This window comes from Poecilia reticulata, chromosome 4, assembly GCF_904066995.2.
Source record: "Poecilia reticulata chromosome 4, P_reticulata-male-v2, whole genome shotgun sequence".
In the NCBI taxonomy this organism is placed as follows: Eukaryota; Metazoa; Chordata; class Actinopteri; order Cyprinodontiformes; family Poeciliidae; genus Poecilia; species Poecilia reticulata.
In genome coordinates, this window is record NC_088833.1 from 32,854,630 (window position 1) to 32,880,830 (window position 26,201).

Here is a 26,201-nt window from a genome sequence, read left to right on the forward strand (position 1 = left end):
GGCCGCAAACATGGCGCCAAGCGACGTAAACGTCATACGCTGTGACGTCAGCTCCAAAGGTCTATAGAAGTAATAGCCCGGATGCCGAGCCGCATGTTTTGGTAAATATACATTGTGGGCGGGCACACAGCGGTTCAAACAGCAGATGAAATGAAGCCGCAGTTATTTTGAAGTGAATAATAGGTGTCGTCCTTGCCTTGCCTTAACCCTTGTCTTATGGCAGGCCCAATAACAATATGTCAATGTTAACTGAATGATGATTGGTCTACCAATACGATGCGTTTGATTGGCTGAAAGAACTAAGGAAAAGCCTCCCTTTTGAGTGCGATGTAAACAAACACTCACTGAGCATGCGTCACGGGAATAATGGAGGACTGTCTGTGGTAACCGAAATAATCTGATCTGTTTGCACTCCGTCTCTCGCGCTTTGAGGATAAATCTTCTTCTCTCCACCTCAGCGTGTGTAAGGTAACGCCTGTCACTGGAAAACACACTTACTGATTGAAAGACAGAGTTTACTTTGAGTTTTACGAAGAAGAAAGTGAGCGTCAGCAAACGAGCCATGTTTGCTACTTGTTTAGCTGAAAGTGGAGGAAGCTGTCAGATCCCCGTACACTGAACTCCTTCACTACATCACTGACAGCGCAGATGTTTACAGCTGTGATCATGTGGAAAATTTACGCAGTTAAAGCTATTTCTTGATTAGCGCGTCAGTGGGCAGCAGTAAGGAACAGATGGCCATCCATCCACTTAGCTGAGACATTCCCTAGTACTGCGGTTCGAGAGCATATCCTTTCCACATTATTCAGTAGTTATTACTTGTCTGGCTGCAAATGTTATTACTATTATTATTAGATAACCTTTGTTTGTAATGGCATAATAGCATTGGAAAATCTGAAGATGTGTCTTTATTGTGAATCAAACCGGCAACAGTTATTTACTTCTGAGCCTCTCAGACTCAGGATTAGTCGCTGCAGTCACAGCAGGATTCACTGTCCTGCTGTAACTATAGTGATACACTAAAACGATTTACTGTCCAAGATACTGTGGAATATAAAATGATCAGAGATGGTATCCTCTCTCCTTTTTTCTATGATAGGTGTGCTCCCATTGCTTGGACATTTCCACTGATCAGGATTGGAAGTTGAGTGTTTTCCCTCCAGAGAGCAATCTTAACCCCTTTAGAGTGGTGGAATCCATATGACTGTGTGACCTTTCTCTGACTGAGCTTAAGCTATTGCATCAGTCTGTGCTTTTGATACATACTTGAAGGTTTCAGAGCAGAAAGTTTATGCCTTTAGGTGCTCACAGTTGCTGCCGATCAGGCGAAGAATGCATTTCATTAACAGATCACTCTTCCTGTGTACATCTTATAGATGAATTTTGTTTTTTTCCTTACCCTGCTCTTGCACTTTCAAATAATTTTTCAGTTTTGGTTACACATGTCCTGAGAAGAATTAATATTTTTTTTCCTATTCATTAATGCACCTGCACTGCTTATTTTGTTTGATCATATAAAATCTACAAATATATTTTGAACCCCAGAAAGTAGCAGAGCATTGAGGGTCACACAAATTGGAAATGGAAAGTGTTTTTGAGTAGATCTTTTAAAAAGAGTGGATGGAGATCTATAATTTGTGCAACCAGTCAACAGCTCAGTGTGTCTGCATTTTCCATTAACAGTACATGTGTTACATGGAATGCCAAGATGACTACAGACACTCCAGACCAAACTCCTAATTTCAGCGTAATGACGTTCACCCCCTCCAAAGAAGAGTTCAAGGACTTTGTTCGGTATGTTGCCTTCATGGAGTCACAAGGAGCTCACAGAGCTGGAATTGTCAAAGTAAGAAGATCATTTTATTAATATGGATCTTTTTGTTTTTATGGTTCAGTGTGACATGGAATTTCAACGTTTGTTGTGTGTCATGGTGTTGAATGTATAATTTTGCTAATGTAACATTTTATGAGGAAATAATCTGTGTACTTTTTATGAGAAGAGCAACATAGAAAGAATAAGAACTTGATTGAGTCACCTCTGAACAGATCAACTTTGTGTAGCTCAAGACTGAGACCTTTGAACTTGATGATGTCGTTAAGGACTTAATCAAAGTGTTTTTTAGTACTCAGCGGAGGCAAAATACTTCTCAGTAGCTGTATCTACACCTGGCAGACGACTCATTAGTCTGATTTACATGGTTTTCATTTGGCCGAAAAAAATCTTCCATTAGATCAGTACATACAGTTTTCATGTAATCTCATGAGTATTAAAGGATTAAAAACTTTTCAAGCAGAATCGGAAATTTATCTTGAAATGTTTGTTGATATAATTATACAAAGCAATGTAACACAATCTTGGATCTAAATCTTCCTAGCAGCATCTAGACTAGCGGTTCTCAACGTGGGCGGTACCGCCCCCCAGGGGGCGTTCAGAGGACAGCAGGGGGCGCTGGCGGACATTTTTACAAAAGGGGGGCGCTGGGATGCCTTTGGGGGGCGTTTGGTCGAAGGTAAACTTTACACCTTAAATGCACAACAATACCAGTTTAGACTTTGAGCAACTTGGTAAAACTGTATTGTGTAACATTAAACCATGCTTGGCTGCAACTGTATTGATGGCAGCTCTTCTTCTATTCAGTGTTTGTAGCTTCTGTTAGCTTCTTGGCGCAGCTCCGTTCTCCTGCTACTGGTAGCTAAAATCACGATACCCTCACTGTATCCCTCTGAAAAATGAACCCATTTAAATAAAGAAATCCCTCCATGGGTGATACCACGATAGAGAGCCTTCATTTTATAGCGTTAACACGGTGCTGTAAGTGGTCCGGTATGAAACGGGGTGATAGAACAACACAGCACTTTTAAATTTCAATAATCAGAATGCAGAAATTGTTTCAGTTGTTTTAAAAGGTTTATGTCAGTCTGCCTTTTCCCCATCGATACGCTTCACGACCGCCCGGCACGTTAGGGGTTAAAAAAAAAGACGCGCACATTGCACAAAACTCTGAAACGGGAGAAGCGGGACATAAATGGAGCGACGAACTAGATGTGAATTATGGCATAATTCACATCGGACACAGCGTCGGATTCAGCGTCAGAATCCGACGCTAAACAGTGAAAAAATCAACACATGATGTGAAACACATGACGATTAGGCGGCACAGCAGGTGATGAGTGAAGATTATTCGGATTATATTATTTGTCTTATAATGGATAAATGATCAAATAAATCTAGCAACAGGAAAGAAACTAAAGTGGACATAGCAATAAACCAGGAGAGGATAATACTAATCAAAGGAAACTAAATGGAAATGAATGAAGAACAAAATGCAAGAATAAACTAAGAAACTAAAGTAAATACAGAGGAATAAACTGGTATGGCAAGACCTTTAGAGCAATAATTAATACAGAGACTGTATGGCAAGAATAAACAGACACTATTTCCACATAAAAGGTAAAATAATATTGTTGAAGTGTCATGGGTTTGTTGAGACCACATCTAGTACTGAGAATAAATATATCTTACAGACCATAACAGTAAAGAACTTATCACTTATTTATGTTTTTAATTAGATTTGATATATTTATTTCTTCAATATTATTTTTCACATCAGTGTTAATGTCATGAGGCTGATGACTCCATGACACTTTCAGTTTGACTCATTAGGATTTGAATAAGAACCAGATTTGTTCTTTGTAATTTCTGTCCAGTAAAACTATTAATCTATAATCAATAGACAGGTCTATATAAAGATATAATCCATGTTTCTGTCTCATATTTGTTTGACATTAAAAGGACCTGGAACTTTTGTTTTTCCACTGAAAGCTCTGGTTTGCACAATAAATGCCATGTGGGTGAAGTTTTATGGATGATACTCTGATGTCCCATTCTCCTGAAGGCAGCACAGAGCTGCACCACCAGAAACCCACAGAAACACTGAAGAGAAGAAGAGTTATGATTAATGTAGTTACAGTTCTATCCATGTTTTAATGTTGCAGAGCTCAGTCGTTTGGCAAATAGTTCAAAGTTTAAACTGGCATGTTCATCTTTTATCTGGTCATTTTGTGGAATATTTAACAACTAGAAAATGGCACAAAATAGGAATATTTATCCACTCTGATTGGCTGCTGTTACCAATTTTAACTTGAATGTTCATTGCATTGTTCATAGACGCCTGTGAAAATAATTTCTATTCCCATGACTTTTTTGTTCTCTGGGAAATTATTTTTGATGATAAATACAGAAACAAGCATAAAAATCAAAACATCTACAATAGTGATAGTAATATTAATGATAAAATAATAGTCAGTGCAAAGTAGCCTGCAAATTCTTTGTTGGGGGGCGGAGAGGGACCTGGATAAAGGCTGGGGGGGCGCTGGGCTGAAAAAGGTTGAGAAACACTGATTTAGTACATTGTAAAAAGTTATATCTGTGTTACTCTTTGTAGTGTATCATCTCTGATTGCTTTACTTGCAGATCATTCCACCTAAAGGCTGGAAACCAAGAAATACATATGATGACATAGATGATCTGCTGATTCCTGCTCCGATACAGCAGGTGGTCACTGGCCAGTCTGGATTGTTCACGCAGTACAACATCCAGAAGAAACCAATGACTGTCCTTGAGTTTCAGAAGACCTCCAATTTGGCTAAGTCTGTTTGCATCGTAGTTTACTTTTATTTACTTTTAACACTGTGATTATTAGATTCATTTTGGTGTTACTGATGATCTCCAAATATGTGAACCTTAGGTTTTGTAGTCCCAGATATGTTGATTTTGATGAACTGGAAAGGAAGTTTTGGAAGAACCTGACCTTTAACCCCCCACTGTATGGAGCTGATGTCAGTGGAACACTGTTTGATCCAGTGAGTGGGGCCTAGAAAAAACACGCTGAGCCTTGTTTTTTTGTTTGTTTTTTATGAGTCATGCATTTTTGTTGCTCACTATGAATAATTCTGTTGCAGCATGTGTCTGAATGGAACATGGCCCATCTTAACACAATCCTGGACACTGTGGAGAGTGAGAGTGCAGTGAAGATAAAAGGAGTTACCACCCCATGCCTTTATTTTGGGATGTGGAAGAGTGCCTTTCCTTGGCACACAGAGGACATGAATCTTTACAGCATTTGCTACCTGCACTATGGCCAACCCAAGTCATGGTAAATAAGAAGGCTTACCTTACAACATTCAATTTGTTTCATGAATGCAGCTAACAACTGTCATCTCAAGGCACTTTACAAAAAAAAGTCAAATCAATCATACATGGATTCAAAGCCTCTTCTTGAGCACAATCTGTGAAGTTATATATGCAGTTTGGAAAATGTGTTATATGTATGATGTGTTTGATGTGACTTGCAATGAAAAATTTGTATAAAAAGTTTGAAAAAAAATCATACATGGATTCCATTTGATCCTAATTGTCAATTGGAATCCATGTATGCTTCCAATTGATCATACATTCATTCCCTGAATGTTTCATGGAAGTTTATTATTGCGCTAAATTAGAACAACATTATGTGTTTGCACAATGTCTGTCATCCATTATGAAATAGACTTGATGCTACTGTCTCTTCCACTTTAATTTGTTAAAGAATGTGACTGTAAAACTGACATTGAGTACATCTGCACATCCACACTAGATATATTTGCTCTTGAACAATGTATTGAATGTTTTTACTTCTCACTAACTAGTTTATGAAATTTTATGGGATTTTTTTATTCTTATTTGAAAGAATGTGTTTAGCAACCAGTCATATTAGTCATTTGCTTTCCACAGATTTTTACTTTGCTGTCCAAAATCATACTAATCATACTTTGAATAACTGTCTCAGTTTTGTTAATTTGCAGGTATGTTGTCCCACCAGAGCATGGCAGAAGACTGGAGCGGCTTGCTAAAGGTAAGAAGAAAGTCTGCATATTTGATTTCATCCTTCAGGCTTTTTCATCGCATGACCTTCCACCATAGTGCAACTTCATGTTGCACTATGGTGGAAGGTCTATGAATGGTGAATGAATGATTCTACTGCGACTGATCTGGTTGCTGCAGATCTAGTTTTAGTTTTTCTTATAAAAATACCAACAGGCATATTTTTCAAAATTTTAATTATAACGGGGGAAAAATTTTCATCTGACCATTAGAGGCACGCTACATGATTTTACCACTGATTGTTAGTTGTGAAAGTCTGCAAGTGCATAATGGAAACTGACCTGACCTGACCTGACCTGACCTGACCTGACCTGACCTGACCTGACCTGACCTGACCTGACCTGACCTGACCTGACCTGACCTCTGTATCAGTCAACAAAACATGGTTCAGTTTTTGGAGTCTGATCTGGAAGCATTCGGGTAGTGTGTTGCTGACAGCCAATGAAAAGGAGAGCTGAGACACAATGTCAGCTTTTTTTTTTCCCACTTTATTTGTAAATATATTATGCATCATTCTGAATAGAAACACAAAACAATAGACAATACAAACTATTAACTAACTAATTACATTTATAGAGTGGACACACTTGAAAATGTGAAACTGAAATACAGAAACTAATGAAATAAACCACATACTGTATATCAGATTGAACATAAAGGTAAAAACCATTTTACAGAACAAAAATGTGTACTTTAGAAAATAAAATCTTTTAGTTGGGCTTTAAGTGAAAGAACTGACATTACCATACAGGGGTGCAGCCAGGAATCTTGGGCCCCATGACAAAAAATTAAATTGCCCCCCCTGCCCTTCACAGCTGCTCTTACAATTTCTTGAGTCTATCTGACTCATCCAAAAAAGTCACAATTTTAAAGGCTTTTAAAACTGTGACTCTTTCTTTGGTCCAACCCTGATACAAGCACAATATTTACTGCTCATGAATTTTACATGAAACGGTCCGCATACAGTATGCAAGTAGGTTGCTTAAATTGTTTCTATTAGTTTTAGATACTGAAATGTCTCTCCCCACTTGCAACAGTCACAGACAATGTGCAAAATGTATATAAAACAATCCAGAGTTCTCAAAAAATGCTGTCGTTGCATTTTATTGAAGCTGCAGTATGTAACCTTAATAAAAAAATGTTTTCTCCATATTTGTTAAAGTTGTCACCATGTCGTAATAGTTTGCTATGAGACAGATAATCTGTGAAAAGATCAATCCCCTCCACCTCCTCCCTGAGCTGCTACTGCTGGCTAAAGTAATGCAACGTTCCGACCACAAACAGCCAATCAGAACCAGAAGGAGGGTCTTGGTGTTGTCAATCAACCTCATTCACTCTGCTAAATGCGCTAATGGTGGAGAAACAACTTATCGTTACAGGAAAACAGTTTATCTGCCGTCATTAGTGGCTATGCTAACTAAACTGAGCATTCACAACAGGCTATGCTAGTTGCAGCTTAGCACAGAGCGGCTGAGCAGCCACATGAGATTGTGATTGACAGCGCTAAAACCCGCCTCCTGCCTCTGACTGGTTGTTTCTAGCACTGGGAGAAGGCAGAGGAAATAATTTTTTCACAGATCATCTCTCATAACCATACTGTCACAACATAATGACAGTTTTGAACTGGGAGTGGCAACATTTGATTTTTACTGCTAAAAACTATTTTAGAAAACACAATATGATTAATTTTGTAATTGACAGGGCCCCAATTTTTTTCAAATTTCTATGAAAGAAAAAAAATTGGTGGAGGGCCCCCTGTCAGTCAGGGGCCCTTAGAATTGTCCTAACGTTTCAGTGCCCCAGTTACCATATTAAATCATATTTTTAAATGGAATGTTTGCTTACTCATCAAAGATCCTAAGATTTTATTTTAACAATTCAGTGTAAACTTTAACATAATTTTTGAACTTCGAGCCGCTATTTTTTTCAGACGCTTTGAACACTGCAATGCAGCTAATATATTGGTTTTTACTAACGGGTTTGGTAAAGCTGGACTGCTGCTTGATGAAGAAGACGGCAGGAGCTGAAGCGTAAATTTGCCTCGAGACGAAAGAGAGGAGGTTGATCAATTGTGATACAGAAGTAGATGACTTTAAAACTAAATGAATCTATTTATCTGGTTATGTCAATTTTTGTAAATGGTATTGCTATCTTGCCATGTCTCTCTTGAAAATAAATTGTAGATCTCAATGAGCTCATCACTCTCACCTCATGAGTTTAATCCATTCAGGTGTGTTTATTTGGCCTGATGGATCCAGGAGCTTGCTATCCCTCAACAAATCTAGCTGTTAATGATTTGACAATCTGTGGTGACTGGGAAAGTCATGCAGTGTTTTAGATGGTTTTAGATGATGTTACAGTGCAAACAAGAGATGAATTTATTGTGGTGTTTTTTCTCTGGGTCTGATGATGTCAGCAGCAGCATTAATGAGGTGACTGAACCAATATCTGGTATGTAGCAGGTAAGGGTTGGATGTTCAGACATCTTGATAGCCGATGAAATCTGTCTGTGTGTGATGTTTAATTTAAGGAAATAAAATAGGATCATCTAGTATGAGCAGATGAATTGTAATGGGCACTGCTGTCTGTCAGTGTAGATGCAATATCACAGTATTTGAAAACTATAGAAGTCAACAAGCATGGCTTTACGTATATAAAAAAAAAATCACTGCCTTAGCTTCAGCAGCACAGCATATTTCACCTGAGGAAGTTCCCCTTCAAACACAAGCATTCAAATGTTTAGCTTTAGCTTTATTGAAATATCTGAGTTTTTTCTTTCTCTTCCAGGTTTCTTTCCTGGGAATGCTCAGAGCTGTGAAGCCTTTTTGCGACACAAGATGACTTTAATTTCACCCTCAATCCTCAAAAAATATGGTATACCATATGAGAAGGTAATCCACATTATGAGAAGGTAATCCATGTTTTCATCTCCACAGAGATGATAACATGTTTGTTCACAAGTCATAAACTTTCAGCTTGCTGAATAAAAGGGGTGTGGCTGACATTAAGCGTGGCTTATGTTATTTTAAATAAGATTTTACTGCTTTCGTTTTTAAACCACCATTTAAGTAAGCAGTATCTTCTGCTTTTAGCTTTTGATTAACGTCTTTCAGCTCCATCTTGTCGGTTGTTGTAGCTGCAGGGTGAGTCAAGTACAAATCATGTGGGATTCAATTCAAAAATACTTGATTGATCCCAATGGTAAATTAAATAGTCTTATAACTTGCTTAATTAAAGAGTTATTGTCGATGCTGATGACTGTGGTCTCTGCAGTTTCGGTTACAACGAAGCCTCTGACTGAAGAGTAATAATCATGTTTTAGTGACTACATAGGAAAAGTCAGGTGGAATATAAAAAGTATGCATCTTCTCTTTTTTTCTGTTATGTTAGGTCACTCAGGAAGCTGGGCAGTTCATTGTGACTTTTCCATTTGCTTATCATGCTGGTTTCAACCATGGTTTCAATTGTGCTGAGTCCACCAACTTTGCTACACAGCGATGGATTGATTATGGAAAACAAGCTAAATTGGTATGTTATCTACAGTCTCTTCCACACAAGTAAAGCAGGTCAAAGTGAAATGTCTAACTTGCAAGTATTGAGGTCGTGGCACCACCTAGAGATGCAAAGGAGTAAATGAAAAGATCATACCAAAAGGACTAGTAAAAGACAAGTTAACCAGGTGTCATAAATATTGTTTATTAATCTTATACAATAGGATTTAAATTATACATTTATTCATCTGAGCCTTTAACTGACATACTAGAAAACCTCAGTTAGAGGTGAATGTACCTTTGTTCGCACAAGCCATCTTTTAACAAGCACCTTAGATCTGATAAAGCTCATTAATGTGTGTTTTTTTTTTTTATTTGCTGCTTAATAGTGTGTCGGGGCTATGGACAGTTCAGTCCACCAAACATACAGTGTGTCTAAGAAGCCTATGCTGAGGAAGTCATGCAAATGTAGTTTCACAAAGTTTGTTATTATAACAGAGGCTATATTGTCTTTATGGTTGCTTTTATATTTCCAATGTCAACCTCTATATTGCTGGTAAATTCACACATATGGCATGGACACTGGTGGAGCCGTGCTGTATTACATGAAATGGATTTTTTCGCATGTTTTGCATGTTACTGATAACAGATTGGATTGTCACACAGCATCTGCTTTTCCATGACCACTTAATGAGAATTAGTTAAAGCACAGCCAGCGTTTCTCCTCCTTGTTAATACTTTATACAGAATCTAAGGTACTCATGTAGTAGAAGTTGTGTATGTCCAACATTGCTTTTAGTCCAAATGACTTACTTTGATACAGTCCTCCAAATTTGCTTTCACAGTTTCCACATGAATAAACTCAAATACCTAAACCTATTTGGTTTTTTAAGTTTAGATCCCAGTTATGTTACCATGTTGCATGAGTCAGTTGAAAAATCAATGTTAATGGGAAAGCCTTTGCTGGTCCTAGTAAATCACAGAGAGACTGTCTGTCACATAACTAACTTCAAAGCTTTCGTAAAACCACTATAGAAGTAAAACCGGACATTTGGAGCAAAAAAAAAAAAAAAAAGGATTATCCAATCAAAGCGGTTTGAGGATGAAGTCGGATGTCTGAATTGGCCTATCAGATCCCACAACAGCTAAGCCCATCTGTAATTTGAATGTATTGTTACATTTGTCATTGACCAGTCAACTGAAAGAGACACAACCCTGATCACAATTTGTACTTGGAGGTTAAAACTCGCACACAAGCGATGGAAATTGAGAGTTTTATATGTAGATTTTTGCTTTGTGTTTGTAAAAAGACCTTAAAAATGTTTAACTTGTGTAATTATTTTTTTTCAATATTTTTCACACACAAAGGTTCTTATCTATGATTGCACAAAAATAAAATTATCAGCCATTTCATGCTACAAGATTACAAAACTCAACTCCAAATAAATTTGTGAGTGGAATTTGTGCCCATATCCCAAACCCACACCCTTGGCCACCAAGGTGGCAAGGCAAACAGCCCTGCACCACAAAATTATATACGAGTGTGGAAACTTGGAAAAGATTTAATTTCAAGATCAAAATGACCAATTTCAGCAATACAAACTACTCTAAACCTATTACTAAAGCACTAACTCTAACAAGAGCCCGTCTTGTCTTCACAGTCTCACATTGGTGAGAACACACTCTACATCTAACAGAGACCTCAACTGCCTTGTTTTAGCTGTTGAAGCTACGAAATGTTTCATGTTTTCTGCAGTGTTCTTGCCGTCAAGATATGGTGAAGATATCTATGGATGCATTTGTGCAAAAGTTTCAGCCTGACCGTTACAAACTGTGGAAAGCAGGGAAAGATGACACTCCCATTGACCACTTGAAACCAACTCCAGAGGCTGCTGAGTTTCTGAAAAAAGAAAAGACCAATCCCTGTAAGATTTCCAGTGAAGCATCGTCTGACGAGCCAACTTCTCCTGCACAGGACAAAAGGTCTTGATTTATTCTATTCTCTCTCTCTTCACTATTCTGTGACTATTTTATTACAGATGGGAATGTTAACAAGTCTTTCCTAGTTGTTATGAAATATGAAAAAGTTGATCTTTTTCAAAAGTAAAAAAATGACGTATCTGGGCATATTAGAAAACAATGAGCCACTTTTGCACACTGCCTCCACTTGTATGTCAAAAGGATGAACCTATGTTCAAATCATTCAAAATGGATGTTAATGTCAGGTTTAAACAGGTTCTAAGTACCTGTCCACATGGGGACACATTTTTCTGAAATGGGAAAGTTTTTCATTGTTTGTGCCCTGCATCCACATGACAACGGTGTTTTAAGGGACGCAAAATGTAAAAAAACAAAAAAATTATAAATTGCCTTCAGGTATTCTAGTGGACAGCAAAAACACATCTTTTGTGTAACTGCTGACCTATTTGCCAAAACTCTAGCTTATAAGTCCAAATGTATTCATGCACGCACAACAAGAATGCTGGATTACGTAACAGCGTCCGCCATATTGAATGTTGAATATGTGCCAGTAAGGTAATACAAGTAAATGGACCGAACTTCACAAAGTGCCGTTCTACAAAGTATTTTAAGTTAATACCTGTCATTGACACATTTTCTCACACGCATTAATATATTTGGCAATCAAAGAAATGACTAAAGACAGTTTCTAACTTTTGATGGGATTGTTTAATTGTTTTGGGGCATTTCTGAATAAAGAGCACAATGTTTTATTTGATAGAAATTATTCTGATAATTTTTATATTGACATTGATGAACAGACACACTTTTACTGTGTTTAATTAAAGAACATATTTACATAATTCCATAATTTAATGTACACGTTTCAAGACAAGAAACAAATTATTTTCTTGCATTTATTTTTATACATGATTGAGAAATGGGGCTGCACAGTGGCACAGTTGGTAGAGCTGTTTCCTTGCAAGGCTCTGGGTTCAATTCCCAGCCCCGGTCTTCCTGCATGGAGTTTGCATGTTCTCCCTGTGCATGCATGGGTTTTCTCCGGGTACTCCGGTTTCCTCCCACAGTCCAAAAACATAATTGTCACGTTAATTGGTCTAAATTCTCTGAGTGTGCATGGTTGTTTGTCCTGTGTGTCTCTGTGTTGCCCTGCGACAGACTGGCAACCTGTCCAGGGTGAACCCGCTTCTCACCCGGAACGTTAGCTGGAGATGGGCACCAGCAACCCTCCCAACCCCATTAGGGGACAAGGGTGTAAGAAAATGGATGGATGGATTGAGAAATGACTTTTGATTTATAAATCAGTCATTGTCAAACATTAAACTACATATTTTTCTTACTTTTTTCCAGAGAAAAAATATTTATTACAGTTTGTCAACTTTGCTATTAACAGCAGAGTGAAAATAATCAGAGTAAATTATTTTTATTTCGTTACATAAGCTGTATTAATACACTTAATACTTCAAATTGAGATATTTAAAAATACACAAAAAATGAAAGAATAAAACATTTATTTATTATACTGGGAACACTGGTCACAGGCTTCAGTCTGCTGGTCACACTGGGAGAACTCAATGACTTCTGAGACGTCCTGGTTCACAGGCTAAAGCCAAGAATAAAAGAAATTATCCAAATTTCCTTCACATTCAGAAAAAGAAATATTCAGCATGTTGGGCTCTGACTCGTAGCATCTTTATAGCTAAATACCGACATGGTGAAGCTGAGCTGGAAACAGACTGAAGACCAGCAGCTCCAGCTCTGATCCTGACTGACCTTTCCTCACTAAATCCTCTGGTTTTTAATGAACCTCTCCTCTAACAGCGGTTTTTCATCAGCTCTCTCTCATTAGATAACAGTATGAAAACGTTAGCTGCTACGCTAACAATTAGCAGTTATTTTGGGCCAATTTAGATACATAGGAAATATTTCTTGGTTGTTTAGAAGCGAATTTCTGGCTGCAAAGTCTGATCTTTCATCCTTACCTGTGAAATGTAATGCCAATGAATCCAGTTTGTTTCGTAAAACGGTTGAAACACACAGCACAGCACAGGACTTAAGGAGCTCCGATCGCTTTTTTTTCCCTCTGTATTGTTGGTACCTTCACACATATGACATGGACACTGGTGGAGTCATGCTGTATTACACAAAATGGATTTTTCCTTTTGACATCCCGTCTCTCTTTCTCTTGCTCTTGTCCGGGGTTGGGTCGTGGGGTAGAAGCCTAAATAGGGAGGCCCAGACTTCCCTCTCCCCAGCCACTTCTTCCAGCTCCTCCGGGGGAATCCCAAGGCGTTCCCACGCCAGCTGAGAGACATAGTCCCTCCAGCGTGTCCTGGGTCTTCCCCGAGGCCTCCTCCCGGTGGGACGTGCCTGGAAAACCTCATCAGGGAGGCGTCCAGGAGGCATCCTGACCAGATGCCCGAGCCACTTGAATAAAGGCCACCAGAGCTAAATAAATGAATAAATAAGTTTGTCAACCCCTAGACACTTTGTAAAAATCTCTGAATATTGTTTTTGAATCAGCTGGCATTATCTTAAACCTTTTGTGAAATTAAAAACTGTCCTTAACATTTTTAAATGATTCAGCTCAGATCCTCAAAATGGGAAAAAGCGTCCGCTTGAACCTGTCCAGACCTCTGAAGAAGACAATTGTGACGTAAGAGTCAAGGAGGCGGTAGAGCCTGAGAGACCCAAGCTATCACTGAAGAGTTCTCCCAACAAAGTCCCAGCTGCCTCAGGTAAGGTGCCAAACTCTTGAATTTACTCTTGCCTTTCTGCTACTTGTTTGCCTTTAAGTCTAGCCTCTTGTCATATTCTTAGATAAAATCAAAAGAAAAAACTTCCACATTGTTTGGATCCTACATTCATTCTAATATGTAGAGTAGAAATATTGACAGCACTGGGTGATATAAAAATATTTGCATGCTATCCTGCTATACTAGTGCTTTATAGTAATACATTCTCTGAAGTTTAATTCATTCAAGTTTAGCATTCTTGTCCAAGACGCCTCAAAAGTAGTTCAAGAGTTACTTCCCTAAATGTTCTTCCCATTTTCCCCATGATAACCACAGGCTTCAGAGCCAGACCAGCTCTAGCTGGTGCATCATCTACCACCATTAGTGTGTGAATGACTGAATGTAGTGTAAAGCACTTTGGGTTCCTCTGGACTTGATAAAATGCTATACAAGTGCAAGTCATTTACTATTTACTATGTGCTGAGCTGCCACATAAAATCCCAGTGAAGGATGAGCATTTTTTAAATTTTTGTTCTTGATGTAACCCTCCCAACCCCACTTAGGGACAAGGGTGTAAAGAAGATGGATGGATGGATGGATGGATGGATGGATGGATGGATGTTGAAGTTATTTCTAGAGACAATGAATCAAAATATGTCATGTATGTGTATTCTGGACTGCACTTTTATCATTAACTTATAATTTGGAAATTAGTTAACTAAATCAGTGTACAGAGTTGTAATAAAGTGTTTCCTTTTCAAAACAGCACAACCCAAGTCAGAACGTCAGTTGGAGAAGCACATGAAACCACCACCTAAATGGAGTTGTAAAGACAACAAGAAAACTTCAAGCAGACAAAATTCTGCAAGAAAGGACAAGAACGGTGGACGGGCTGCAGACATGAGTCCTCTTCTGCCAGTAGAAGGAAATGCAGAGGCCAGTGTGGAGCCTCGGGTGGAAACCAGTAACATCCCTGTGCAGAAGCTGTTTCAGAGAACACTCAGCCCTGCTGACGTCCTGCATGTTCATAGCTATGCTAAAGGAGACTATGGAGAAGAAATCCTGGTGCAGGAGGAAGAACAGGCCGTACGCAGTGATAAAAGAGAAGACAGCAAACATGTGAGCAGAGAACTGAGTGGTGTTGGCATCTGTCATTCTACCTCAATCCAGATAATTGAAGTATTTTAACCTGTTGTAGTGCCGTAGTTTCTGATAAATGTATTATCTTAATATACTTCTACATCAACAACATGTAGCAGCAATATTTGTCGTTAAAATACTCAGTTGGTATTGCGTGTATTGAGACGTGACCAAACACAAGTTAACATGTTTTTTAAGATGTGCAAAATTCATACCCTCTAAATCTGATGATTATCATTTTGGACAGTTTTAAACATTTCTTTTCTGTGATCTTCTGGAACATACATGCTGATACTGTTTACCTGTTAGCTGAACATGTGACTTTCGGTTCTAATTCTGCTGGTGTTCTCTGTCCCTCCAGCAGGTGGCAGAAGTGTTGCCTCCTAATGCAGAGCTGGAAGGTAATGGGGACCAGCTGCCACGCCCTCCACACTTTACAGATAACAACAGCAGTGAAAAAGGTCTGTCCTGACATGAAGTTTTACTTTAATCTTTCTTGTTCACGTGTAGCTGATCTCCAGCACTTGAATTAGTTTGCGCAGTCTCCACGGGTGATTTTCAAGGTTTTGTTTATTTTCTTTGATGTGGATCATCAGTCACCATGAAAACTAAAACATATACAAACATTAGAATACAAAACATAAACTTACAACACAAACAACAAAATAAAGCGTACCTTGCTGCTTTCACTGGGGAGCAACAAGCATTGATTTGTGCCAAACAAATCTTTTGACAATTTGTTCAAATCTTTCATTGGTACAATGATTCTGCCAGCTTCTATAGGGCCTGCCCTCATTAGCTACAGCAGCCCGTGAGGTACATACAAAGGAACCCCAAACTTTACAAAGTGCAAATACAATTAAACAAAACAAAAATACTTACCACCAACAGTGCTAATCAAAACAGACAAACATCCATAAACAATCTGCAACATTCTTAATTTAGAAATTTCACTTTAAATAATTTACAATAAATAGTCTACAATTTTAAATAATTTAGACAATTTATGTTAAATGGCTCACTATCCATTACAACATGTATATTGAAACTTAATGAATGCATTTGTTTTTCTGCCGTAGATGCTTTGGAGGAGCTTCCCCCAGTGGAGGCAGGTACAATCGAAGGGGACAACTGGGCCAAACCTCTGACCCATTTGTGGCAGAGCAGCCCTCCCAATCTGAAGAAAGAAAGGGAGTACAACCAACGCATGGGCTCTAAGCCTCCATACTGCTCCATCTGTATGCTCTTCCAAACATATCAACAGGTATTCCTCTCAATCAGAGACCTGGACGCTGTTCAGGTGTTGTGTTCCATTTCTTTTTCTCTCCAAACCAAAATAAGATTGACAGGCTTTATTTTTCTGATTGCTCTCAGCATGGCAATAACTGCATTAAGACATTTCTTTTGAAATGTTTTCATTCTGGGGATATGAAATATTGTAATTTTCAGACTATTGACTGTACCTGAATATAATCTGCACCTACTGCACAAGTGCAGACGCTTGTCTGCAGGGTCTATGTTGAAATGAGAGATTTACACAGTTTTTTTTTTTGTTTTTTTTACTTTTAAAGTAATGCATACCAGTAACATACACAAATGTGTATCATAAATGCTTTTCTATTTTCAGAACAGTTCCTGTGACATGGCTACTTGAATTGGTAGCTTACCTGGCAGCTTAGCAGGCAGATATTGTGCTAGACTTTTTCATTGTTCTACATTTTGACAGATGTGGTCAAAAAAATCACAATCTATTTTTATCCATTTTTTAAATTATAATGATGTCATTCAATTGTATTTAATTTCCATTTGGTTTAATATTCAACAAGCTGAGTAGAGAATCAAATGTGTCATGGTTTTGAGGTTTATCTGGAGGATGAATCCGCACTTTGCTACTGCACTGTAGGCTAGAATTACAAGCGCCACTTCAGCCACAGTTTTGAAATCGGGAAACTTTTCTCCAATTGAAGCAGTCAGAAGTCGGAAAGAGAAACGGCTGTCTTTCCTTCCTTTCTGTGTCTGCCCACAGGCAGAGTGTGCCAGCAGCGTGGACAGTCATGTCGCTGGTGCTGGTGGGAGGATGCAGACCAAGCCTCTTATCCCAGAAATGTGCTTCACCATCACCACAGAAGAAGACACAGAAAGTGAAGAACAACCTGTTGCACATTATTTAGAGGAAGATGGAACCAGCCTTCTCATCAGCTGCTCACAGTGCAGTGTTTGGGTTCACACCAGTCAGTAAACCAGCACGCTTTACATCTACACAAAATAACTTTGTTTTATAGCTCTACATGCTCTAAACTCTTAAATGATTCAGCTATAGATGCTGTATAAGCTCTACTTTCCTGTGTGTTTGTGTGTGCATCCTTTAGGCTGCTACGGTGTGAACCCAGTCAGTGTGAGCACCGAGTGGAAATGTGCACGATGTACGGCCAATGCTATGAATGAGGTTGGTATTAAAATTAGTTACAGTTGGTTCTTCCATAGAGTAACCTTGTGAGAGGTGTTATAACGCATAAATAAATTCAGCATGGGAATGCCTCTTGGATTCTTTGTTTTTTTGTGCTACAAAAAAGTATTGATTTCTTTAAGTTTATGCCTTTTGTTACGCTTAAACATTTTAGGTCACCAAACAAATTTTAACATCAGACAAAGATACACTGTATTAATACAAAAATCTGTTTTTAATGATGATTTTTTTTTCATTACAGTAAATAGAATCTGTCTGACAACATGAAGGGGCCTGAAAGCAAATGCTTTTTAACAGTTAGATTTGGATAATTTTTTCCCTTTATTAAAGAAATCATCATAGATTTTTAAAAATGTTTTATCTTATACCTAATTTTATTTTATCTTAATTATCTAAGTGATAAAACACAAACGGAAGAAATCTGTAAAATGAAGCGCTGTATATGTACAGTCTGAATAAAAAGTTTTAGTTTTTGAACAATATAATTTTATTTCATTTTGTTCTTTATTTTATTCACTCAATAATAAATATGAATAGTTCATGTAACCCCTAAAAGAAGTCATGAATGAAAAGGATGAGAAAAATATAAACCTCTAAGATCTCAGTTATTCACATAAAAACAAAATTAGTCAGCACAGAATACTACTGCAGACATATTTCAACAAAAAAATACACACAAAAAATACACAACACAAAAAGCGCCATATTGCCTCATCATAATGGTTTTCAAATTTCTTTTAAATGCACAAAGAAATTTAGATTGTTTTATCTCACATCAAGATTATCAAGATAATATATTAGTAGACCCTTTCTGTACCATCTGAACATTTCTCTGAGTAAATAATACCTCAAAGTTTTCAGATCTAGAACGTCTTCTTAAAAATGATGCCCGCAGAGAAAGAATAAGCTTACTGCTTCCAACCAAAAGTGACATTTTTTGACTGGACCCTTTTATGAGACTTGTTCTTTTTGCAGAGTTGCTGCTTGTGTTTGCTAAGAGGTGGAGCCCTACATAAAACCACCAATGACAAGTAAGTTCCAGGGTTATCTAGAACACAGTGCTTTTCAAAGTGTGGGGCGTGTCTCCCCTTGGGGGCGCCAGAATTCTTCAGGGGAGGCACAACATGAGGAAATAAACCAGAACATGTAAATACAAACATTTAGCTAACTTCACCTAATCTATGCCAGAGGCTAAATGAGTAGAGTTTTAGCACCTAAAGCTACAGTGAGTTGGAATACAAAGTCTGGACCAGGCAAAACAACAAATATGACCAAATTATTTCAAGTTGGGATTTTCATGGGTTGGATGTGAAGATATTCTACCACCACAGTTTTGTCTTCAAAGCCCTGGGAGGACTTTTACACCAATGTTTCACATATGACCTGTGTATGGTGAGATGTACCCAAGCTGTATGTAAAACATAGTCTGGAGTCTTCCCCAGGGTCACTGAAAGCTCTAAAACGGCTGCCAAGATCCATCTGGATCAGAAACCTGCACCACCTCAAGAAGGTAAAAAGTATTGACTTTGTGTTGAGAGTGCAGACATAGCTCTTACTTTGGACATGGGATTGGATAGCCATTAAATCACTCAAATACTCCATACTCCCCACTCGTAACCCCACAAAGTTCTGGTTCCACAGAACCAGAACTTTGTGGCACAAAAGCCACTTTGCTCCTCTTGGATGTGAGGTTTGACAATCAGTCGGAGCCTCCTGTCAATCGGACAGGAGGCGGTCAGTGGGGCTCGTGATGATTATAATCCTCTTGTGCAGCACTGTCCGGCTAAGAAGAGCAATCTGTCCATACGTGGGACAAACCCTCTGGTCCTCTTTCTGAAAGATTGGGTCCAACAACTCAGTTTGCCACTCTAATAGAGTTGTCCTGTTCTTCTGTGTAACATTGAAAAGTAATGTTGACCTTGACAGACCCAAAGCCTTCAGCATCTCAGGCCAAATCTTATCCACACCTGACCTAGCCACTGGTGAGCTTTAGAAATAGGGTGTAGTGTGTAAAATTAACTTTTTTGACAATTTGTATCATGTTGCAATGTTTTACACTCATTAAAAAAATACCTGCAATGTTGCTTTGATTCTGTCTGGTGTTTTTGAGGGACCTTGAATCTCCCCTTTCAAGCCATTCCGGGGTGCTTAAACACTTGCTACAACATAGCTCCTCCTTTTTCCACGAAGCTCCTACTTGGACCTACATTGTCCAGCTGAACTTCTCACTCCTGGCCACCCCTCCCAGCCAATCCCCCACTCAGCTCCCCCAGACTAGCGACAGCAGCAAATTAGCAAACACTTGGTGGAACTGTGTGTCTGCTGATCATAGGAATTACTTGGCAGTCCAACTCTTCTAAGAATTGTTGTAAATGGCTTAATGGATTACATGCTGAGACAGTGTGTCAGAAAAAGTAGGAGCTTCTTAAAGAGACAGAGGCCCAATTTCATTTTCTAACAACTGAAGGTAACATAGTACAATTTTATAGCGCAATCAAGCCACTATGTGCCTGGAAAATGCATAATGCATTTACCAGTTATTCCAACTGGTAAATGCACCAGCTGGAATAAATAACATCACAAAGTGTTGTGTGTTTTTTAGGTGGGTACATGTGCTGTGTGCTGTGGCAGTAATGGAGGCACGCTTTGTCAACATTGCTGAAAGAAGTCCTGTGGATCTGAGTGGAATCCCTCTACAGAGATTTAAACTGGTGAGTTTACATGGTGTCACCAGAAACTGCAAGTATTAAGTAAAGGGAACAACTTTGTAATAACCCCTTAACCCTCACCCCCAAAATCACCAAAAACACCTAAAAAGGTATACCCAAATTAAATCAGCTGCTGTTCTTGAAGAATTTGGAGTGCATGCAAAAGCTTGGTCTCTTTATGAAGATGACAAGCTAATTTGGACTCTCCAAATGGAGACTACAAATGGCACGCTTGGACAACATCTGATATACAAACTTTAAATGACTAACTCCTCAGTGCTTCAACATACAGTCATCAATGAGGCTCTAATGAAAGATAATGACCAGAGGAATCCTCTGGCAGACACATTACTGATAGTGGAAATTACTTATAATTATATAGATAAAATGGCATATCTGGGGGCTGGGAGGGTTAGCGTTCAGTCAGACCTCCCACTCCTTCTTGCAATACGCTGTCCGTCTGGCCGCCCGGCTCCCCCCACCCCCACCCTTCTAATGGTACACTAACCCCCCAAGCTAACAGGTGTGAAAAAACTGTGAGCTTTAGTAGAGAAGATGTGTCATTCAGACATGTTTACAGCTCTGTGACTCAGTAAAGTCAAACATTTGACAACGGGAACAAGACGGGATATTTCCTATTCTTTAGCTATTTTTAACGGCTTGCTGAGCCCAGGCTGCTGTGTTTCCATTTCACAGAAATGTTACTACTGCAAGAAACGCGTGAAAAAGGCATCTGGCTGCTGTGTGCAGTGCTCTCATGGCCGCTGTCCCACTGCATACCACCCTACCTGCGCCCAGGCTGCTGGGGTACTGATGCAGCCAGATGATTGGCCCTTTGTGGTCCATGTGACCTGCTGTCGGCACAAAGGTCCTGCTCAGATTGAGGTAAACTGCTGCACAGGATCTTTTCTCTCTTCAACATGAGTTTAGTTTTTATCTATTTATAGTTTAGAATGGATCCTTCTCTGTATGATTATGCATTAATATTGCTATTTGTGGCTTTTTCTGCTGCAGCGCAATAAGGCAGCAATGCATGAGCTTACTGTGGGTCAGAAAGTCATCTGTAAGCACAAGAATGGCCGTTACTATCAGTGTGATGTAGTTCAGCTCTCAAAAGAGACCTTTTATGAAGTCAACTTTGATGACGGCTCCTTCAGTGATAACCTCTTCCCGGAGGACATTGTGGTATGTTTTATTTGTCTTATTTGCAGTAAAAACATCTAGTATAGTAAGCAGAAATGTAAAAGGCATTGTTCATTTTAGTCATCAAGATTGTCTTGAGCTTTAGAAACTAGAAACTAGACAGAACAGTTTTTTGGATTAGCCTAAATGTAGCTTCTTTATAAAAGCTAAAGGTATGCTGTAGAGGTCACTTGAACGTGTTAAAGGTGACTGATCAGTTTGTGTGTGTGTTTCTTTGTGCAGAATCAAGACTGTGCTCAGCTTGGCCCCCCACCGCAGGGTGAAGCGGTTCAGGTGCGCTGGACAGATGGGCTGGTCTACGGGGCCAAGTTTGTGGCAGCTCATATTATTCAAATGTACTTGGTAAGTATTTTTCTCTTTCTTTGTGCAATTTGTGTCAAAATAATTTTAGACTTTATGCTCTTACTAGTAAGAACTTCATAATTATCTATTTAGGGAGATGATTCCATATGTAAGGGACACCGAAAGTAATTACTACTTTTGTTTTTAGATTTAGACTTATTTTTTGGAACACTGAGTAAACAAAACTGATCACCTGAGAAATCTACATGGTTTAAATTTAACATATCTCTCTGAAATTATTACGATTTGATTCCATTCAGTGGCTTAAAGACCAATAAGATTTTAAAATCTATCTTTTTGAAAACAGGGATCCAAAGTAATATGAGATTGATAGAGTATACTGATATTGAACAAAATTAGTTTGAAAACTGAGCCTTGAGGAACCCCAAAGAAGAACTTTTTCATTCAGATGAATAATTGCCAAATGTCACATTGACACGAACTTTTATTATAGCATTATAGTTAAGGTCCAGTGGATGCTGAAATTATTAATTTGGAGTGTTTTGTGGTAACGAAAAAATCATCTTTGATTATTATTAGCCATATATGAGATTTTGGTTGATTAACTAAATCATTATTTGCAGTTTGTGATAATTTATCATAAATAAAATGAAATAAAAATGTCACAATTGTGAAAAATAGATATTAATATGTGCCGTTGTTCCAAACCGCAGGTGGAATTTGAAGATGGCTCACAGCTAACAGCCAAGAGAGATGATGTCTACACTCTGGACGAAGAACTTCCCAAGAGAGTCAAATCCAGACTGGTGGGTTCAAATTCACCTTTATTTAACAAACCAATGTTGTAGCATATAATTACACAATGCTGTTATTACATAGTCCATGTAACCATTATTATTGTCTTGGCAGTCTAAGGCATCAGATATGAGGTTTGATGGAATTTTTGAAGACAATGAGATCATCCAAGAATCTAAGAGACAAAGAGTGATCAACTCCCGGTACAGGGGCGACTACATCGAGCCTGTGATTTACAGAGCCATTATGGAGTAGACCCTCACACCTGGTCAGCCCGTCTTACACACCAGCAGCACTGTTGGACTGAAGTGTTTTAATGCACCTTAACTTTGCAGCTAGTTTCAGGCAATGTAGCAGCAGCTGTCTTCTTCAGGATCTGCATGGACTGCTGCCTGTTCCACACTTTGTTCTCTTTGCTGGACTGTGAGGTCAAAAAATGTTTTGTTCTGATGACATTTTTGCAGAGGACTCCTTACAGTAATGTCAATGGGCCACAGGCCCATTAACACTGCTAGGTTTTCTAGCATTACTTCAAGGATACATTACAAATAGCACTGAATAAAGTAAGATGTTTGAAAACTGGGTTAGTGCTGGAATGTAAAATCAGTGGTTGTGCTGATATAGTCTGAAAAAAAACAAAGCTTCATTAAACTGGCCCCAACTGAGCATTTTCCATCCAAAATCAACTTGTTCCTAATTTATTTCAGCTTTTGCTTTTAGTGGCTATTAAAAGGTTTCAGAGAGGGGAACACAAAGATACCCCAAATATTATTCTAAACCTCTACTTCACATTCAGCCCTTTAGTTTTTATTCTGTTGAAAATGGTAGAAAACAGAGGAGAGCTGAATCCCTCAACATTTTTAACATTTAAAAAGTCATTTCTGTCCAATGACTTGTGAACAGTATGTGTAACTGCAAAAACGGTTAAACCTTGAAATAATCGGACTGAAATCCTGTCATTCTAAGCAAACTTTCTTTTTTCATGTCTAGTGTGTGACAATCAGTGAGGTTCAGACCTTTGAAGAAATAATTGGATATTTACCAGGAACCTCTGAAGCTTCTGGAGTTGCTGGCCAGAATCCCACACTCTGCCACATTAGCTACTCAAAATGAATTCACACCAACACCCAGAGATCAGTAGACACTCCTGACTTCAGTGTTTTGGCCATGGACAGTTGGACATGTGAACTAGAAACCTCCTCTCTATAGAGGTGGATTTAAAAATCCAGATCCCAAATATCTGGCCACTAGTGTTTTTTTTTTTTCTAAACATAAACAATAAAAAACAATATAAAAGTTTTTTTATTTCATAGATTTAATAAAAGATTTCAAATCTTTTAAAATCTTTAAAGATTTCAAAACTAATATGACATTTATCAATTATACAGATGACGCTCATTCTCCATTTACTAGCCTCTGCTTGATGGGCGAAGCTTAGTGGACTTGTCTGTCTGCCTCCAGAGGAGGAGGCCATTACCCACTAATGACTTGGCCTTCATTACACCAGACTGCCTGTATATTGAAAGTTCTACAGGATTGTGGAAATCTTTATCGTAAAAAAACAAACTAAAAACTTCCTTTCAAAGACTTTCTTCCAGTTCTTTGATTTTCAGTCCTGGTCCTCATGACCCACTGTCCATATTTTACATGAGTATTTACTCCAACACACGTAGTTGCATTTCCCCTTCAGCTACTGTCCAGTTTGTTAATCAGGCATTTATACATGTACGCAGGGAAGCACCATGCAGGAGGAGGTTTGAAAACCTCTGACCTATAGCTTATTATCCTTTGAAAACAGAACGAGGACAGCTGCTTTAAAACGGTTATGGAGAAGACTGGCTTTACACTGACTGCAGACCAGGAGCTTAAAACATTTTTTATTTGTTCCAAATGGTTTGGAAACTTCCACTTGTAATATTTATGAGTTGTCTTAATCTTAACACTCTCACATCTTCAGTTTTGTGATAGAAATATTTTCATGGTATCTATCACATTTTAAAATGTATCAACATATTTCAGAATTAAGAAACATATAGGGACTCTTCTGGATAAATGAAGTAAGGCTTTATTAAAATAATAATAATAAAAATATAACCAGCAATGAAAAAAGATATTTTAAAATCTCTGGGATATTTTTCTTGGATTTTGATTCAAGTTTTTAGGTTTCATGTAAGTGTTGCAACAATCATTTCTTTAGGCATGTACAATGCAGAAAAACTGTTCTGTTGGATGCTGTGGAGTAACAGGTTAAACTCTTTAAAGGTAGCACAGCCATTTGATCCCTAATATCCTGTTTTATTAACTACATTCCCTCCTTGGGTGAACTGTATCACTCTTTATTGCTCATTATGGTGTGCTGAGAAACTAGCGTCTGCTTCATAAACAGTAATTCTGTTGAGTTTGTTCAATTATTTGAATTCTGCAGTATAAAGCTGCATTTAAATAAGTCTCTGCTGATTTTCATGTGTTTTTATTGCCTGCCTGTCCTACTCTCTTACTCTGTGCACTGGACTGCTGAGTCCAGTTTGTGGGGCATTTGAACATCAAGGTGCTACTGTTAGTTTATACAGAAAAAGATGGCGTTTGTTGTACATTTCTAAAAGTTTTGCTGGCTTGTTCGTGTCCGGCTCCACCCAACTCTTTGATCTCATTGCTTTGGGGAACAAGATGGCCGTCAGATTATCAAGCAGGTTTTCTAGCTGGTCATTGGCCATGTAGGGATCATTTCATTTTTTCTTTAGACTAAGTTGTACACTGATCTTGTATTATATTTTACTGTCCTGTTTGTAAAACGTTCAGTGTATTTTTTCACAGAAGCCTGTGTAATGTAAATGTCATGTAGTCTATTGTAAAATCTTATTGAGCCAGCAGGGAGAGCAGTTACTTTTCATATTGTTATGAAGACATTTTGTAACATTTGTTTAATTAAAGAAATGTACTCTCAGTTCATTAATTCAGTTCTCTTTGTTTCATGGAGGGTTAATTATTATGTCAAAACTAAAGAACCTTCCATTGTTGGATTTCATACATTTTTGTCTCTGTGCTCCATCAGGTCTGTTTACCAGTTTCAGGACCCGACCAGAACCCCAAAGTGTAAATTACCTTGAGAAACAATGAGATTTGGTTATATATGAAGCAGGTTTTAATGCCAAAAAATGATCAAATGTTACAAGCCATACACTGCCATACAAATGGAACCTATACAGTTACATTCACCATTCACAATGTGACCATCGCTTCAGAAGAACAGGCTGACTTGGATGGAGCCCTCCGCATATCAAGAACAAACTATTCCAATACAAACTGATAAAACATCGACTGAACAGAATGACTGGTTCCCCTCCTCCTTCCCCCATCCCTCTCTGCTCCTACACTCACAAGATCAGAGTTTCTCAGGAAGTGAATCACTAAAGAGAGTCGGGCTGCACCTGAGCCGCCTGAAAATGCTGGTGGAGA

At 38.4% G+C, this 26,201-nt stretch overlaps 1 protein-coding gene across 1 annotated transcript; it reads left to right on the forward strand.

Moving 5' to 3' along the window:
- The first annotated feature begins 315 nt into the window (after window positions 1–315).
- kdm4aa (lysine (K)-specific demethylase 4A, genome duplicate a) lies at window positions 316–25,698 on the forward strand. The gene is made up of 22 exons (XM_008408139.3): window positions 316–468; window positions 1,684–1,846; window positions 4,475–4,650; window positions 4,749–4,863; window positions 4,963–5,156; window positions 5,845–5,894; window positions 8,711–8,814; window positions 9,314–9,451; window positions 11,171–11,397; window positions 13,981–14,132; window positions 14,896–15,248; window positions 15,631–15,730; window positions 16,349–16,533; window positions 17,296–17,500; window positions 17,639–17,715; window positions 18,712–18,767; window positions 20,339–20,447; window positions 21,141–21,329; window positions 21,459–21,629; window positions 21,870–21,989; window positions 22,664–22,756; window positions 22,860–25,698. Exons 2-22 carry the CDS (start codon window positions 1,709–1,711, stop codon window positions 22,998–23,000), a joined length of 3,093 nt encoding a protein of 1,030 aa, XP_008406361.2. The 5' UTR covers window positions 316–468; window positions 1,684–1,708; the 3' UTR covers window positions 23,001–25,698.
- The last annotated feature ends 503 nt before the right edge of the window (window positions 25,699–26,201 follow it).

Coding starts and splice junctions, on each gene's coding strand:
- kdm4aa (XM_008408139.3), top strand. CDS start 1,709: ATGACTACAGACACTCCAGACCAAACTCCTAATTTCAGCGTAATGACG. Junction 9,452..11,170: donor ATGGAAAACAAGCTAAATTG/GTATGTTATCTA, acceptor TGTTTTCTGCAG/TGTTCTTGCCGTCAAGATAT. Junction 18,768..20,338: donor CATAAAACCACCAATGACAA/GTAAGTTCCAGG, acceptor TGTGTTTTTTAG/GTGGGTACATGTGCTGTGTG.